Here is an 18,340-nt window from a genome sequence, read left to right as displayed (position 1 = left end):
TGTAGATAAGCCTTCTGCGTTTTGTTTTTAATGTTGTAATTTGCATATTACTTGTTACTGGGTTTTGAGCGATAGAACGGTGAATGAGGGTTATAAATGTTCCCCTTTTGTTCCAATAAACAGTTGGTAGTGTGCGCATGTGTTGTCTTTCGTCCTTCGGTTGTCTTCATTGCGCCGAAGTTTTTTCAGTCATGCATCAACTCGCGCCCCACAGCTGACCGTCATTAAGTGACAGCGTACTTCTGCGTGGCGCACTCTGTGCAGCTCGCAGACGTCAAGCTGAACGAAACAATTCCCAGCACTGTTTGAAAGGAGTGTTTGTCTTACCCATCTGCTAAAAGCACAGATCAGAGCTTGGAGAGTAACGTTGGGAGTGCTCTAAACGCGCATTCAAAGTTGGCGCTGCAGGTGGCACGGAGATTCTGGGACCGTTATATTTTGACGTTTTTATGGAGGAAAAATGCTAAGGCGCCCGTGTGCTGTGCGATGTCAGTGCACGTTAAAGATCCCCAGGTAATCGAAATTATTCCGGAGCCCTCCACTACGGCACCTATTCTTCCTTTCTTTCACTCCCTCCTTTATCCCTTCCCTTACGGCGCGGTTCAGGTGTCCAAAGATATATGAGACAGATACTGCGCCATTTCCTTTCCCCAAAAACCAATTATTTATTTTGACGCATGATCTTGCTCCATGATTTTGACGGCAGCAGCAAGGCGGAGCTTCACAAACTTCAGTTTCGGTTTGCTTTTTTTTTTTTTGCTACCATGGCTTGTTTGCACTAAAACAAACTGTGATTTAAAATAAAATAAAAAAGAAAAATGTTGTTCGTTCAGCGGGAATCTAACCCTGGGCTCTCGCGTGCGAAGCGGGTTCACGATTGTTCTAGAAGCGTAACATTATACAACTACACCACTCAGCGCGCGTGTTCTGCCGCCCTTAAAAAGGCACCTAGGCAAGGATAACGTTCGCAGAGATCCTAGCGGAAATTACCATCTTTTTGCCTCACTTTTCGGCTTTTCTTTGACAAAGGGTAAGGCCTCAAGTACCTATCTATCTATCTTGTAACCATTTGAAATAGGAATATAGTCAAATCAGACATTTTAAAAGTAAAATTGAAAGAAAAATCAACAGGAGAAAGGAGGAATTATGGGCTAGATAGCAAGCCAGGGGTAGGAAACTTCCATATACCCCATTGTTACCATTGTCTAGCAAATAGAGACGTACAGAGGAAAGCCAACTAGAGCGTCGTATCGTCATCACCTACCGTTGGTATCATCCATAGAGCTACTACCGTCGTCATGACAACGGCATCCAGCCATCGAGCTGCGGCGGGGCGCGCTGCCTTCTCTCCAGTCCGGGCCTGAAAGTGAGGTTGTAATCAGCGCGAGGCGCTGTTGTAGTAGTGTTGGTAGTAGTAGATCTATGAGTCTGGCCGTGTTGCCACCGTTAAAGAAAGAAGGTGCTGCTAGAAAACAAAAGTGACAGAGCCCACAATTATTTCTGGATTCTAACAGGCGCAAATATTTTTAAATTTAGAAAGCACATGTCAGTTTTTTTTTATGAATTTTAGGCTGCGGATCTACGGCTCTCTTAACTCAAAACAAAATGGCCGCTTCCACCGCTGGGTGCATCATGTTTCGCGTAAAGAATGTCGTGACTCGCAAGTTTTGTCCCGTTTACGCCATACCTGTGCGGACGTCCGTTTACAGCAACATTTATGCAGACCCTATTCCCGACAAGACGAAGCTAGAAGAACTGAAAACGTCAGGAGAAGCGGAAAATTTAAAATTCGTCCTTGTCAAGGCCACGCCAAGCGACGTGACGACTTCGGTGTTTTATGACGCCACGCTGCACAAGTTCATAAACCTTTTGATGCGAGAAGGTAAAAAAGCGCTTGCGAGAGAGAACATTGAACGTGCGCTGTTTAATGTGAAGCGGATACAGCTTGCCAAGTACAACCGCGCGGCGGATGAGGAGGCCAGAAGTCAGATCGAGTGCAATCCTTTGACGGTACTGCACAAGGCCCTCGAAAATTGTCGCCCTGCTATGGAACTCAGTCCTATAAAACGGGGTGGCATCACCTACCAGGTACCTGTGCCCATGACGCAGAACAGATCGCGTTTTCTGTCCATGAAGTGGATGATCGAGGCCGTCGACGACAAGGATCCGAAAGTGAGGTTCTATGAGCAGCTGGCCAAAGAGCTGCTGGATGCATTCAACAACCAGGGACGCGTCGTTAAGAAGAAGCATGAACTGCACAAGCAGTGTGAAGCCAACAAAGCTTACGCCCATTACAGGTGGTCATAATGTCCGACATCGTTCGCAGTGTCTCCAAATCGCTTCTTCTAGAAGAGTGCAGGGCTGTATAGAAATAAATTTATTATGACATAATCGGCACACCGTTGACCCTTTACTTTCTGTAAGCTTTGACAGTCACTTTAGTGCATGTGTGGACCTACTGATGCAGAAAAAGTTTCTCCGACTTCTAAAGTTGTGGTTTGCGCCCACAAATTGAAATCCTACCATCAAACTTGCTGCGATGGAGCGCCAGGCGTGGCCTAGAAAGAGGCCACGGACAGCAGTGTCGTGCGTGCATTGCGCTGTTTTTTTCCTGCTGCTTTTTCCTCCACCGCCGGCGACGGCGAATGAGTGTCGTCGACTTGGCACTCGGCAGCGGCTGCGTCGCGATAAGCCCGGCCCCGTCACTTAACACCCGCTTATTGCGCGCTTTTAGACTTTGTGCCTTCGGTTCGTTCATAGTGGCGCACTATGAACGCAACCGAGGCACAAAGTCTAAAGCGCGCATTCAGCGGGCTGTTAAGTGCGGGGCCGGCCGTATAAGCTGCCTGCGCGCTGGACGTCGACCAGTCGACGCCTCTCCCCTAATCCTCCGTCGCCACTTGTTGAGCGGCGAAGCGGCGCTGCATTGTTGATCCGCTCCGTGCGTCGTACGGATCGTAAGCACTGACTCGCAGCCTTGGCAGTCACGCAATGTTTAAGTTTCTCGGCTGCCGGTTGCCCAGCGCGTGCACCAGATGGGTGAGCAGAAGCGTCCCGCGACGCCCCCATCGCGCGGAGTCTCGCCGTTCATGGATGAGCGCTGCAAGCGATAAGGATTTGGAACTCATCCGTTGTCAGTCAACCGTGTTGCCGGTAAGCGCTGCTGGCGATCGTTTCCCTCCGGCTCTTTACGCATCTATCCGTGACACGTGTGGGAAGGAAGACCATGTTTGCCGCTTGTGACAGTACACTTGTTCCGTTTTTTTTTTGTTTTTTTTTTCCTGTGGTCGCTGTGCACGAAGCGTCGTCGGAACAGGGCGAAAAGCAGGCGAAATGACTTTTTGCAGTTTGTAAACTTGCCACGCCGTTCACAGGGGGACTTCGTACGGAATATCTCTCGTAACGGTGTGAGGTTGGGTAACGAGGGACAAGTGGGCATGGCTCCGCCGGCCTTGACTGTGTAATTGGGCACGAAGGGCTGTACGGAAAAAATGCAAAGGCAACTGCAGCAACGACGGCGCATCCTTTCCTTTTGCTGTCAGGAGCCGTCATTGCATTGCTATCATTTGCTAATGTCGCATAACCTCCAGCTTTGTTCATGGCACGCTATATACGGAGAAACTTTTCTTGCCAGGTAGCTTCATCGCAGCAAATTTGCTGTTCAAAAATAACGTTTTGAGGCAAGGCAGACCCAGCCTTTACAACGTTTCTAACAGTAATACCGCGATGTTTTTTAAATCATTTTACTGTCTTTATCGCGTCTGTGTCTCACAGTTGAGTTATTTGACTTTTGCCTGCTGTGTTAAGTGCAATATATTAATTGAAAAGTGTCTTGCCGGAATTTTCTGTTGTACTTGGCTGGCATATAAGCATGTTGTGCTAGCTGATTTAAACATTTATATGCACCATGGAATGCGCCGTAAACATTAAAGTAAATTGAAATATATATTCTCACAAAAACACTCGTCCTTGCTACTTGGGACAAAACCAGTGTCCATTTTTTGTTTGTTTGTGGTTTTTCTGTACAGTCTAATAATTCACCATTTCTTGAGCCAGCAATATTATTCAATAAAATTGACCTGTTTTCCTGCAGGGCTGTTGTGCATGATAACTTGTATATTAAAGTGCATATGCATAATTATTAATCCTTCCAATCATATCCATTATTTAAATTAAACCTATGCTCACTTGTCCAGTTAGTGTAAATTACTTCTTTTTTCCATTGATACATTATGCCAACTACTCGCTCTCTGTTTCAACGATTTTTCTACAAAGAGAACAACCTCTTTTCATTGGCCAACTTTTAAATGCACTCCACTACCTGTTGTATGAACTGTGCTTTTTCATGTGTAAAATGAGCTGAAAATAAAATGAGCACAAGTAATGAGGCATTCTGTAACTCACGTCCACTGAATGCCAACTTTGTAGAGGACACACATCACAGCTGTGTGCATGTGTGCTTTTTACATTAGTATGTACAGGCACATATTTGCTGCGTAGCTCATATTGCAAAGGTGGCACGTGTTGCATCTTGTTTTTCTTTCCTGGCTGGCAGCATGACAGCCCACTTAATAGCTTAAAAGACAGGTCTGAGTGAAGTCAAGAAAATTTGATTTTCATTTTGTTTTGTTCATTGCTATGTCAATGAACCAAATCTGTCTTTTGACAGCCGACGTAAATGTGTGGCTGCTGTAGTGAACTTGATGGCTTGTATTTAAGTCTGGAGAGCACTTTAGTGTGAATTAAATCATTTAGTAATTGAAACCATATATCCTTAGTCTAATTGCCACAAAAATTTTACTTTCATTTTATGTAGCAGGAACAAGGGGCTGCTCAGCAGATCTTAAGAGAGAAGGGGACAAAATTATTTATTGAACTGCTCATTCAGACCTTCTTTTACTTGAGCTACTGGTGTCAGTAGGACTTTACATGCTAGAAGCATTTTACTGTTCTGTCAGAGCTCTGCGTGTGATACCATGAGTCAAAAGTCATGGATCTTTCTCATGACTGAGTCTGTAAGCCTTGTTATAGTCCAGAGTTCTGTCACTTGGGCCACGCGCATTGAAACAGCATGATATGGATGCTCTTACACTTCCAACTTTATCAAGATGTGGCCTCTGCAGCTGGCAATCCAAACCTGTAGACCTCTGATAACTTAAGTCACTCAAATGAAATCTTTTACTATATCTTGTATAAAATATGGTTTTATGATTCACCTTTCAAGAGCTGCTATTCGCTGAGGCAGGGTTATATTACAAGACTGGCTGGGAAACCAGTCTCCAGTAGCCTATACTGCAGAAGCTTTTCAAGCAGGGGACTTCCTGATTTTTGGGTAAAATTTTACAAATGGTTGGAATTAAATGTATACATGATGGTTTACTTCAATTTCTAAGATGTTCTGAGTGTATTCCCAGTTATCTATTCTAACATTCCCTACTGCATCATTCTCCATTCACATCAGTTGTTTTGGCTTTAGCATTAGCACCACTGGTATTATTTTACTGTGTTTTCTCCTTGTGTGCACAGTGTTTCTCAGTGCAAGCATGCTGACATTTAATCTGTATGATAGCATATTAGGATATCACTAGGAGTTGGCATAATAAGGATATAGCAGCAGTCAAACATGTTCAGCTATGCGGCCTGGTTTGGTATGGGATGAGAAAAATGAGGGTATGAAAAACAGGATGTGGGCAAATAAGCGGACAAAATTACAGGATGTCACGCACATGTCACATGTGTCTACATATATTGCACGTGCTGTTTCTGCCAGTTCGTGTTATCACATAACTGAGAGATATTTTGCGTGCCCAATGCATTTATAAGGCATCATTTCAGCATGTCCTGTCTGTGTGTTCGAAGGGTCCTGAAAGAGTACGAGTTGGCAATGCTGGTGGTATGGCAGACTCGGGTGTGACAACTGTATATGAAGCCCTCCTAAGTGGACAGCGCCTCAACAGTAAGCGCAATCCTGCCATTTGCTTTTGCTGGTCATGGGAAGAAAGGATACATAAGAAACTTGTCTTACTTTGATGCAGTTCTTTTTGCTGTGGTACACATCATCCGTCTATGTGCTTACAACTTTAATAGTGCAGAAATTCCACTACGTGCATGCGTATTCCTACAAGTGAAATAGCAGTGCTCCTTTTGTTTCTTTGCCTATTTCTTACAGGTTTAAACCTTGTGCATTTCTCTGTCAAGATAACACCTTTGCTTCTTGACGGTTGCTTTTGTGAAAGGTTTGTCGTGCCTGTGAGCTATGGACCATGTGAATTTATCTTGTGCAAGCTTGGCTGCGTGCAAAAGTTCATGCTATCTTTGTGCAAGCAGTATGTTATCTGTGCCACACATAGAGCTTATCCAGTGTGGCTTAGGATGTGCCTTGCTTTACGTGACGGAAAACATTCAGTGTTGAGCGCCACACATCTGGGAATCTGCTGCTGCAGTGATCAGGTGTTTCCTTCTTCCTCCGTTCTATCCTTTCCCCTACACAATGCAAGTATCCAGCCTTAGTGAGGCACTTGCCACATCTTTTCTTTCCTCCTAACTCCTCCATCTCAACCAGAAACGTGATTGTCACGTATTTGCCAAGCAGTACATTATTACGGCATGAATATTTATTCTGTTGCAGTTGTATTATAGTGTTTTCTAAGCACATACCACTCATCACTTTTATGACTTCATTATTCACTTGGCCCTAAATTACAATTTCAGTAAAATCATTCAGGTTTACTGCCTTGCTTGATTTCTGCTTGCTTGGCAGAAAATTGGAAAGCTGCTAAATGCAGGATAAAAATGATGCCCAATGTGCTGGAGATCTCTTTTGTAATTTCATTGGTAAGGATAAAGGTGAACATGGCTTTCCAGCTTCTAAGGTCACAAAAAAAAAGTTGGCACAAGTGCTGGCTCATACAGCTTGCATGTTATTGAGGACGTCGATAAATGGGCAGGCTTATCTCCTCTTTCACTGCTGTGAATAATGCATATCTAGGTATGGCTGCGATAATGCCCACATTAGAAAGCAGAGACAAGGGTGCACTTTCATTGATGCAGATAATAAGAATGTCCGAGTCTGCTATTCGATTACTTGAATGAAGAAAGAAAGTAGAATTTATTGATAAATACCAAACTGCCTACCCATGATGCAACTGCTTCACTTGGCCAACAAGTGACTTTAGTATGATGGCTGTTCCTTCTTTTTATCTTGCTTCCTGGAAAAGGCTTTTATAGCCTCATTAAGGAATGTGAGATATAGACGGTTTCTGCTGTGTTAATGCACTATACGTAAACATCACTACCAGCCTAGAGGACAAAAGATATTCACTGGATGTCCGTAACTAATCCTAATGCCAAACACCATTTTGAAGCGTCCATGAATATCACTGCGAACATTCCAAGCAGCGCATGCGCTAAAACTGTACAAGTAACTTGAAATAATAACCAGACTATATCGCAATCCGAGGGAACTTAGCGTTGCATAAATATAGAGCTGATATCTGACCAAAGCACTTGAGGCAACAGTGGCATCAGTCAAGAAACCCTTCTTTTATATTACTGAGACCATGCCTAAAATTAATTTAAGTAGCTGTTGTATTAAACCGACCAAGAGAGTTGTTAAAAAAAAAAAAAAAATTTCAGCCAAACTTCATAATTGGCCTTGGAAAACATAATTATTCATGAAAAATTTCTTACTGGTTATTGGCATTAATACCCTTGTCAATATTAATTGTCGATTACATGCTCGATAAACAGTGCTGTCTTCCCGGGACCAGTCATGAAAACCATGGTAATAGGAAGAGCTGTAGATTTTACGATTTGCTTCCATGACTTGGTTATAGCTGTTTCCAGGGTGTGTCTATAGACAATGCCCGGTTTTGGAAATTGATGAGAGGGTTTTTTCTTTACGTTGTTCAGTGCATTTGCTGTTGTATAAGCTGATTGGGCTGTGAGGTTGGGGTTCCGTATGAGAGAATGACATGCTTAAATTTGATTATTCAGTCTCTCTGACACCCTTCGCTTGAGTGGTTCAAGGGTCAAGACGTGTGCTGAACGATGCACTCGAACTTGGGGCAGTTTATCTGTTAGGCTGTGCAGCTCTAACTTGGTAAACAAAGTACAGTGCAGCCCAGTCCATAAGCATTTGGCTGCCAGACTGGCTTTTCATGCAAAGTTATCTGTGCTGACACAGTTCTGTGAACTCTGAAGAGTGGCTTGTTCGTGTCCACCGTGTATCTTCATAGCCTTGGCAGTGATCTATCCTAGATCCGGTTGCATTCTCGGGCTTATCTCAGACCAAAGCACTCCAGCTTCATGGCTTCTATGCTCTCTATTGCAAACATCCGGGTGTTAGTTTACACTCATGTGCATTAAAAGAAAACTGCCTGAACATTTTATCACAACACCAAGGATGCAAGATTCTCAGAATGGCAGAACATGAATTTTTTTGTGAAGCTGTTGTAATGAAGCTGTTGTAAGACTTAATAAATTGAACTGTTTGTTCAACGATGATTATTTCCATGCACTTGCAGCAGTGCAAGAAATATTGGCTTGGCTAAGTGTTTTATTTATTTAATTGTGGTATCAGGCAAATAAACTGTTTTATTGCATTGTAAAAGGAGAACAGTGCAGCTGTTTTCACTCTTGCTTTGTCCTCAGCTCAGTGGAAGTGATGTCGGGTGGAATCTTCATTATTATAGGTCAGATATTTGGACAGATGTGGTACAAACATTATTTGCATTCTCTGATTCATTTTCAAAGCGGTAGCAGCACTGACTTTCCTGTAAAGTTGTAGGCATTATGTAATCTAGTGAGTGCACTGTAGTTTAGCAGTTGTGTCATCCTGTCCTTTCCACACACACAAAAAAAGTTTATTTTTAATGGCTGTGATGTCAATATTACTGTTTATGTATTTACTTTACCCTCAGGGCTTACAACATCATTGTAGATGGGAGGCACAGAAATACAAAAAAAAAGTGCACTTAAATGTTTGGGCAAGCATGCATGGAGGCGCATATTCAAAATACAAAATATAGTGCAAAGAATGTAGTAGGTAGTGCGCAACAAATTCCCTGTTTGTAAAATTATTCAGAAACATATAAAAAAGAAAATGGATCAAATGAAGAAGATTGATTACCAGCGGCAAGGACAAGAAAATAATTTTAAAAATTAGATGGCTAAAGGTTGGCACAAGAAATAAAAAAAAAACTACCACTAGTTGGTCTAAAATTTTTGAAGAGTAATAGTAAGTGCTTGCTTTTGGTGAGAATGAATAAGCATTAGTATTAGTATTATAGTTGTTGTTGTTGTTGGTAGTATTGACATTTAGCTGTGCTTGGAGTTACAGGGAAACAAAAAGAAAAAGAGATGGTTTTCGTGCTTGATGTGGAGGAGAATAGTGCAGACCAAAAAAAAAACAGGCAAATGCCAAAGAAATAAAATTGTGGAGAGCTGGAGTACAGCTGGAGCGTGGCAGAAGGAACAAGAAATACAGGCAGAAAAAAGCTACTGATGTCACTGCACAGCTGTGTAAAAGCTGGCAATCGTGAAACATCAAAACATAAGGGTTAAAATACACAAAGAAGTTTGAGGTGAAACAACATGTCGTGGTTCTCCGTGTTATTGTACGACGGCTGAATGGCACAGGTCTGAAGAGCAATTCTGTAAATGAGTGGAAGTGCTGTGTATTGGGGAAAAAAATGCCATCGATCAGTGTGTAGAAAAAACAGGGTTAAGAGCAGGTGCTCTGTGCAAGAGCTTCAGAAAACTGTGAATAGCCACAAACCGGCTATACCAATGCAAAAATACAAAATTACGAGCACGCAGTGAACAGTGTTATATGTGTATGTGTGAGAATTTTTTGTTCATTGAACCAGTTTTTTTTCCACCCTGTGTAATGGCCTTGTGCTGGATATCCGTCGCCTTAACTATTAATACTCTAGTCCTTTCATGCTTTGAAACTTGTTTAAAGCATTTACCGTTACAATAAATAAATGACAAGATTTTTAAAAGCATTTTCCTGTTCACTCTAAGCATTTACCGTTACAATAAATAAATGACAAGATTTTTAAAAGCATTTTCCTGTTCACTCTCTGTATATGAGTGCATTAGTTTCCAGCTGTGATAAATCAGTTCATGGTGTCATATACTGCCTCTTATCTGTACAGGCAGTTGAAACGAGCAAACTCTTTGTGTTTTTACCTGATAAGATCATTTTGTTTTCTTTGTCAGAGGGCTGCACCTTATCATATGTGTTACAGTAGACTAAGCAGAAACCTCTTGATAACTGGGACTTTACTTTTCCTTGTATTTGCAGAAAACAAAAAGGCATGTGGCTACTGGAGTAAAGACTTGTCAGAGCTTCACTGGATAAGCTATGAAGAGGTTTGTAATACAATAAGTTTGGAATCTATGAAATGTTTTCACATCAAAAGCTCATTTTGCAAAAGAGTTGAGGTCTGGGGCAGCTGGTACATAGTTAGGTGGGAAAAAAAATCAGGAAAAAAAAAGGAACAAGAAGGAGGAATGCACAAAACTACGACTGGAGTGATGGATGCAATCGAGATAACACAGAGAAGCTACCGGAAAAGTGCTCTCTTAGAAAGACGCCAATAGTACCCCTAATCATTTTGGAAATCATACAGAAGGCAAACCTGCCATGGCGTGCAAATTTTAATGCGATAGCGTTAAGGAGCTCGTGTCGCAGAAAATCCGGCGTCGGCATCGTTGACCGTGAGCGAGAAATCCACAGAAAATCCCCAGAGAAGCAACCTAGGAGGCAGGCGGGCCACCTTGGTCCCATAACCTTGTGGCGTCATCACAACCTTCGCACCGGGTTGTGAGTAAACAGCGCACTGTGGCACGTGGTAGTTGGCAGTTAAATTAATGATTGGTCGTGAGAAGTTGCTCAGGGTTGGTCACAAAAGCCTCACCAGTGGCAGCACCTGCCATAGCAGGGCAGTGGCACATCACTTAACTGCTGGACCACTATGCCAAGAGTGATATAAGGACTCCCAGGGATCTATGAATGTTTAGAGAATGACCAATTCTGCATATATGGACATTAACCCAATAATGCCACTGAGTCCTACCCTTAAGGCGGAGCTTAAGTGTCCTATCCAATTTTTATTCTTTTAGTTAAATGTTATAACTTTGCCTTGATAATAAATATCTCTGTCTGTAAGTATAACTGCTGTATTTTTTTTGTGTGTTTATTGTAGTATTGAAAGACTTCGAAAAATTATTGAACCAAACCAAACATGCTTTGTAAATACATGCTCTGCCTTTCCTTCATAAGTACTGCAACGCATAGAATTGGAGTTTGATGGTGTGGATGAGAAGAGGTAAACTATCATGACAACAGCATATTAAACTGAAATTCTCCACATGCTTCTCCAAGGTTGTGGAAACTACAGTCAGTGACCTAACCTTGTCACTGTGTACAGTTCAGGCCAGTGTGAAAGGGCATAATTCATTTTTATCTATTAGCAATTACAACTTGAGTATAAATGCAATTATTCCATTTTGGTCTTTCGTAGATGTCGTTGCTCTGTACAAATAAACTTTGCAATACTTTCTTGTGCTTAATGAAGAAGTATAAATTTGCTTCCTAGGCGTCATCAGTGTGTTCATTTTCATATTGGAGCAGCTTTAGCATGGCAGCGTTCAGCTTTATGAAAATAAAAATATCTTCTTTTCAAAAAAAAAATGGCACTGCAAAGTGTGGTTTGGACTAGTTGGATTACTGTCTCATAATGTGTCAGTGTATGCCACTGCCAAATGTGATTATGCTCTAAAAATTTGTGGCATAATTTCTGTATAAATTGTAGGTGATCTTTTCACTGAAAGAGAACGCAATGATTTCCAGTCAGTTTCTGCCGAGCCTGTTGACTTATGTGACATCTAAAAATGTTCCTGTCATGGTTTTGTTTTTGGGACTGAATTCCAGCTATTGAATTTGCAACTGCGGCTGTTTGATCTATGGATTTACTCTAGTTAAAGCTGTGGCAGAAAACAGTTGCAGTAAAGCACGGTTTTTTTGCGCATATGAAACAAAAGTTTTGAGGCTGTAGTAATACACAGCTAATATATATTTCCAATTCCTCCCACCTTTCCGGTTTAACTAAATTTTGCCATGGCCTTATATTAGATGTGAACCTGACTTGTAGGGGTCAAAGTAAACGTCATTAGCCCTTTTATGGAGAAAATCTTTAGCAGTACAAATTCAGAAATGCGCCTGATATGCATATTAATGCAACAAGCATTAGAGGTCCCATTCACTAGAAGCATCTGTCCGTCCATGTCACAAACAAAGCAGGTGGCTCAGCTGCCATGGCGACAACCTGCCTACCGTGGCACTGTGCATCAGCTCATTGTTCAAGAGGTGGACAGCCTTTCGAAGAAATATTAGCGCGAAAATCAGCACTATGGGAGCTTGTGAAGAGCAACCAGTCTCTCACAAGCCCCACCGGTGGCTGTTTGAAACAGCTACCTGCTGGGGTGGTTGCGCATTGCTTAACCAGTGCACTAATGTGTCAGTAGTGGGTTTAGGACTCCCTGCGATCTATGAATCTATGAAAGAGGAGTGCTTGCGCGGGAGTGATCTCTATCGCATTGTAATCGTAAGGGTAGATTGAGTGTCGTCGAAGTTCTCGAAGGTACTGTTGTCCTGAGTAAACGGAATTCTTCTTCGGTTTCTTTCTCTATCCACAAGCTCTTTGGACAGACTTCTTGAAGTTGCCATAGGCATGCATATAGTATTAGTGAAGCTGCCTGAACTAAATACTCAAGCATGAAAACTATAGAACAGAGTGCCACCCTCTTGTATTTTTATCGGGTGTAGAGTTTTTTAAGTGGAACTTCCAAATTTGTTCTGGTCCTCAGATGTGAATCTTTTATTCGTCTACCAAATGCAGCTGCTGGAGAAATGTCAGATGTTTGGCTCCGGTCTTCTGGCCTTGGGTCAAGTCCCACGCGAGAGCATTGTAATGATCAACTGCAAGACAGGCCTTGAGGTGAGCTTGTGCCTACTGCTCAGTGTGCTGTATTTTTTGCAACCCTTGGTAATGCATCGAGAATATTGATAGCACTACTTTGCTTGGTGGTATCTAGAAATCCTGTTGAACTTCGTACTTTCCTTCTTTGTGGAGAGACATATCGGAGCATGTGGTTTTGGACGGTGAATCTATGTCATTTTTTTTAAGCAAAAGCTTTACTGGCCTAGCAGCACCGATTTTGCTGTGGGTTGCAATTTGGCCTTCATTTGACCGGAGCTGTGCCGCTGTCTTCGCCGCTGGCTTGGCGCATGCGCTCTCCATAGCTGGGTCACCTCCTGACTACGCGACTCGTCGCGCGGCTGGCTAAGAGGAGCACTGCGCCGGCCTAGTCAGTGCGAGCTTGTCCATGCATGAGAGCAATGCTGGGCAGTCTTCTCTGAGCGTTGCGCGGGAGTGGGAGGCTTTGAGGGCGTCTGACCACCCCACGGATATTGCCCAGTGAGCTGCTTCACTGGAGAAGGTCCGGAATGCCAAACGCGCAAAGTTAGCTTCTGAGACTGAGGAAGTGCTAGCTGGCATGCCGGGGCGTGCGAGCATACACTCCATGGGGGAGAACGCCGAGGAGCCTGTGTGCAGTGCACCCGCGCAGTACTGTCGGAACCAGGCAGAGTCCGATCATCCATCTGACTTCGTAGCAATAAAGGAGCAAATATAAAGAGCGATACCACAGCTCAACGGCTGTGTCTAACTCTCTGTCAACAATACTCTTGCAACTGTGATTAACCAAGCTTAACCATAGCGTTAAGCCACAGGCAGTTTTCTGTCTGTATTTAAGACATACTAAATTTAAACTAGTCAGAGCCTTCTGTATACTTTCACTTAGTTTATGCCTTTCAGTAGCTAATTCATGAAAATACCTTTTGACTGTGTGGAACATACCTGAAGTGATAGTGAGCCTGGCATAGTTTGTAGTGGCCTGCCTGTGTGCCAGAAAAATTAACTTCATTGTAATTTAATAGTGATACTAGGGTGGAGCTTTGCAGAGCTCAGAAAAAAATAAAGTAGGGCATATGACTACTACATGTTTGTTTTTGTATTATTACTAGCAATGTCAAAGTACTAGATGTGAACTATGGCCTTAGACCAAGCTGGGCATGATACTTCACAAAAGTATCTGATGCAGATACCTGATATCCGTAAAAGTTGTATTTCTGATGCCGATACATGATGCAGAACTCAAATTGATTTCTGATACAGGTACTCAATACTGTATCATCGATAATTCGAGACACCACTGAAATCGCCAATGTTACTAAAGGTGGTAATGTGATTAGCTAAGCTAAATTTCTCCATTGTAAGTTAAGTTTCTCCAGTTAAGTTTCTGGAAATTTTAGTGCATTCGGTATAGCTCCCTGTTTCCGAAAGGGCCTAAATGAATCTGGTCATCCGTATTTCTTTAAACTCCAGTTTGTTTGAGCTCCGCTGTCAGCGTAGCTAGTTTCATTAGAACTTTAGCATTGGGCTGAAGCCATGGTGACATTTAAATGCTCTTCCATAAGCAGCCTAGCAAAATGTTGTTTAAGCTAATGTTCTTCATGCGAACCCATCTGTGAGCACTCGACTGCATACGAATAAGTTGAAACTTTTTCTGGTGCTTTTCGGTTTTTACCAGATTGCCTTTATTTTTGTTTTGCACTGTGCTATATGATGCAGGCGGCTCCATGCTCTTGTTAAAGCCAAACAGTTATTTTTCCACGAGTTTCACAGATGCTCGACTCTGAACATTCTGCGTCAAAGAGCTAGAAGGAAAATCACAAATATAAAAGGGCTGAAAGTTATATTAGGCAAAACGTATCTTGGTGATCTCTGCTATTTAGATGTTACCTTCACTTAAAGGTCTTCAGTAACCGCAGCATTTTCTAAAACCACCAGTCCGAAAAAAACTTCGCGATCTGGCCATGCTACTCGTATAAGTGAAGCAAATGAAAAAAGCCTCTATGTACAGTAGAAGCCATGCATGTTGCCTTGTTGTATTTGATGGAAGTGCCTTAAAGTTATCAATAGACAAGAGTGATAGCCACATTGACTCGATGATCCTAGAGGTAGTTAAAAAAAACTCAAGCTTCACTAGCACCTCTTGAGAACTACATCTTGTTGTAGCGCTTCTCCAAATGAAAAGAATGTGTCATCTGATGCATTTGGTGCTGCCAGCGCTAATGACCCCATTGACCCACGTGTGGAAGAATGCATGACCTTTGTTGTTCTGACAAAATCAACAACAGCTTGTTCTGTAAGCTCCTGAGCATGACTGCGGAAGTTTTCCATTTGTGCTGGCAATCACCGCAATTTTAAGTAATGGTAAATAGTAGCAGAAACTGTTGCTTCCTTTGCACTTCGTTTTATCTCCAAAAGATGGTCAAACATGTGGCTAAATTCATTTGTAATTGCAGCCAAAAGCATTAAACGAGGTCAGTCTGGGCACTGGCTAGCCCTGCTTAGGTGCCCACAGGAACAGTCTTGGTGAGCAGCTTTTGTAACTGAGCATATTTGGTACTATGCGTGCTTGCATGAATTTTGCTGCATCTGCATCACTGTCAGCTGTATAAATGAGTTGTTTGTTATTTCTACCACGACGGTGACTATCTCTTCGTTCCTTCTGTCACTGAGTGTGCAGAAGCACAACATGTATGTTGTTGATTTGCTAGACGAAGAATGTAGGAAGAAAGAAGACTGACCAGGCCAATGGCATCGGAATTGTCTCCTCCTAATTCTGCTCCATCCCTTTTTTTTCAACGCGCTACTGCTTGAGCAAGCACCACCATCTGACTTGCAGCAGCCTCAAAATCTGCAGCAAAGTTTTTTTTTTCAGTATTGAGTGTAGTTAGAATACCTGATATGCTAAAAACACATTTTCAATATCAGTGCTCCGATACTTTCATGTTTGGCAAGTAGTGCCTAATATCGATACTCAGAATGTATCGATCACGAAAGATACATGTATCTTCGATACTGCTCATTCCTGGCCTTAGCGCAGTTAAAACTTCTTTGTGGCTATTGGGCGGTATGTGTGTATATTAACAGCCGTTTTTCACTACTGCTCGCAAGGATATTTCCTACAGAATTTCCATAAACAAGTTTCATGGCTGTTAAGGAGCTAGGTAATTTGAATATAGTGTGAATACTTGCAGACCATAATGCTATTTCTGGTGTATATAGTTCTCGTGCATTTGGCCTCTGGGTTGGGCACATTATTCTGGCCTTGTGCTAGTCCTGAACACCATGGAACTTGCTTGGTTTCGTGCATAACCTTTGGTACACTCTTGAAGACTGTCAATTAAATATCTGTTTCCCCATTTATAATGGTAATGCTTTTTCAAACGATATGGACATACCTGGATAGAATGGGTGAATATACATATTAACGATGTCATGGTGGTGTTATGAGTGTTGGGTTCTTGTAAATTGATTTTTGTAAACTGCTTTGTATGCTGTAAATGCCACTGTAGCTGTAATGATACTCGTGAAAAAGTGATCTTTGACGGATTTATTAATAGAGTTTAGTGGCAGTTATAAGCTCTAATCGTGATATACTTTGCTGATAATTTGTGCATAGTTAGAAATGGTCACCTTCTGAGGTCTCTAGACATTTACTTTTGGAATTTCTCAGTGGTAGCTCTTAATGACCACCTTTAACAATACCTTATGAACTTTCTCATTCGTTTATATTTAAGCTGTTTTTATGTTCTTGGAATCCTCTGGTTGAGAGATGCTGATGTGCAGTAATATGTGTGACATGACACGTCCTTGCAGTATGCTGTTTCGCACTACTCCACAACGCAATACTCCCTGATCTCCTGTCCTGTCACAGCCAATGCTGATCTTGAGGCCACAACATTTGTCCTGCAGCAAGGTTTGTTGCCATTCAGATACTTACCGTTACTGGATGTCTATCTGATTTTACTGTGAATGTTTGCAGTGTATTTCACTGTCTGCGATCCTCCCAAATTAACCTTCCTGTCAATTTCTAATAAGCTGCTGTGTTGATGTCAGAAATTCACCAATGCTGATTCCTTTTAAATCTGTAATCATTGCCAGACTTGTTTATTTTAAAAGTATTTAGCTTGATGTCTTGGTCATTTAGGTTCTGAGAATGCTGAAAGCTTGTTGCTCTAGTCGGGATAAAGAGCTGGGAATATGTTTTGGTTGAGCACTTTTGGCAACTGTATTTTCCACTGAAAGTGTTTGGGATTTTTTTGTTGGCTGTAAGCTATTTTCTGGTTAGTGTTAGCTTAGACCTTCTCAGGGTAGGACAGGCAAGTTCATCGAGGATGTGCTCCTTCTTTTTTGAAATTCAAATGGTATACAGTTCATTTTATTTTTCATTTCTCATTCACAGCGGAGAGCTCCATTTTCATTTGTGACTCAGTGGACAAGGTGCAATATTTCCTCAGCAAGAAGGATACTCTCCCAGCGCTCAAAACAATCATATGTGCCGACGAAACTCCACGAGATGTCATCAGTGCCTGCCGTAGCAAGGGAATTGAGTTGATGCTATGGGATGATTGTCTGGTAAGACAGAAAACAAATTATTTCTTAAAATGAGAATTAATGACACAGTTCCAACTACCTTTATTTAATTGGCAGCAGAGCTGAATATACATAACATGTAGGTATCCATGTTCTTCAGAACCCCAGCATGGAATTTCAAAATTGATTGGATAATTGCAGCTACCGACTGCTCACTTCATTAAGCATCCATGTACTTATCTCAACTAGCCTGTGTTGGCTGTGTCCTAAAATTTGAACAATACTGTTATTGGGAATTTTGACAGGCCCTGCAACACAGATCAAGCATGTAGTTTTTATTCTTTACTTGCACATATATAACTACATTGTATTCTCATGGTGCTGGGCCAGTAAGAGTGCCGAAAGCATATTTGATATTTTAATCTGCCCCAGCACTGCCCACTTTGGGCCAATGGTGTTGCAAAGTGGCATTGCTTATCAAAAGCGGACGTGAGATGAAAAAGATGGCTGCTGCCTTTTGGATTTTTTCTAAAATGAATCCAAAAAAACAGTGCCTTTTAGTTTTGCAGTTTTCATGCTTAGAAAAGCCACTGAAAAAAAGAAAAGAAGCACACAGTCTAAATAAAGTGCATGAGAAATAACCCCAGTGGCTCAGTTAGCCATTCTGCTTCAAATTGTCTTGGAGCTGAGCACTGCTGCGCAAGCTGCAAGCACTACGAAGACAACACACACAGAAAAAAATAACAGATCAGCTGACTGCACCACCAGAACAGAAAGGAAATAAAGGAGCAAACTTGAAGGGTGGGAAAAATATTAGAGGCTAA

The 18,340-nt window shown here is 42.0% G+C and overlaps 2 protein-coding genes across 3 annotated transcripts in view; both read left to right on the top strand.

Annotated features, from left to right (window-relative positions):
* The first annotated feature begins 1,560 nt into the window (after positions 1-1,560).
* Positions 1,561-2,397, top strand: mRpS7 (mitochondrial ribosomal protein S7). The gene has a single exon (XM_077659769.1). It carries the CDS (start codon positions 1,606-1,608, stop codon positions 2,305-2,307), a length of 702 nt encoding a protein of 233 aa, XP_077515895.1. The 5' UTR covers positions 1,561-1,605; the 3' UTR covers positions 2,308-2,397.
* A 237-nt stretch (positions 2,398-2,634) lies between these two features.
* The window catches only part of LOC144125939 (long-chain-fatty-acid--CoA ligase 5-like), a 50,623-nt gene continuing 34,917 nt past the window's right edge, over positions 2,635-18,340 (top strand). The window contains exons 1-6 of one of the 2 annotated variants that reach the window (XM_077659768.1): positions 2,635-3,153; positions 5,860-5,956; positions 10,310-10,377; positions 12,909-13,007; positions 16,800-16,899; positions 17,386-17,558. In XM_077659768.1, the coding sequence (XP_077515894.1) occupies positions 2,992-3,153; positions 5,860-5,956; positions 10,310-10,377; positions 12,909-13,007; positions 16,800-16,899; positions 17,386-17,558 (699 nt within the window). In that variant the 5' untranslated portion in view covers positions 2,635-2,991. Of the gene's footprint in view, positions 3,154-5,835; positions 5,957-10,309; positions 10,378-12,908; positions 13,008-16,799; positions 16,900-17,385; positions 17,559-18,340 lie in introns of both variants that reach the window. The other variant, XM_077659767.1, reaches the window with a different exon arrangement.

The sequence above is a fragment of the Amblyomma americanum genome, chromosome 3 (assembly GCF_052857255.1).
Source record: "Amblyomma americanum isolate KBUSLIRL-KWMA chromosome 3, ASM5285725v1, whole genome shotgun sequence".
NCBI lineage: Eukaryota > Metazoa > Arthropoda > Arachnida > Ixodida > Ixodidae > Amblyomma > Amblyomma americanum.
The sequence above is the reverse complement of the archived record's forward strand: the minus strand, read 5'-3'. Positions and strand labels throughout refer to the sequence as shown.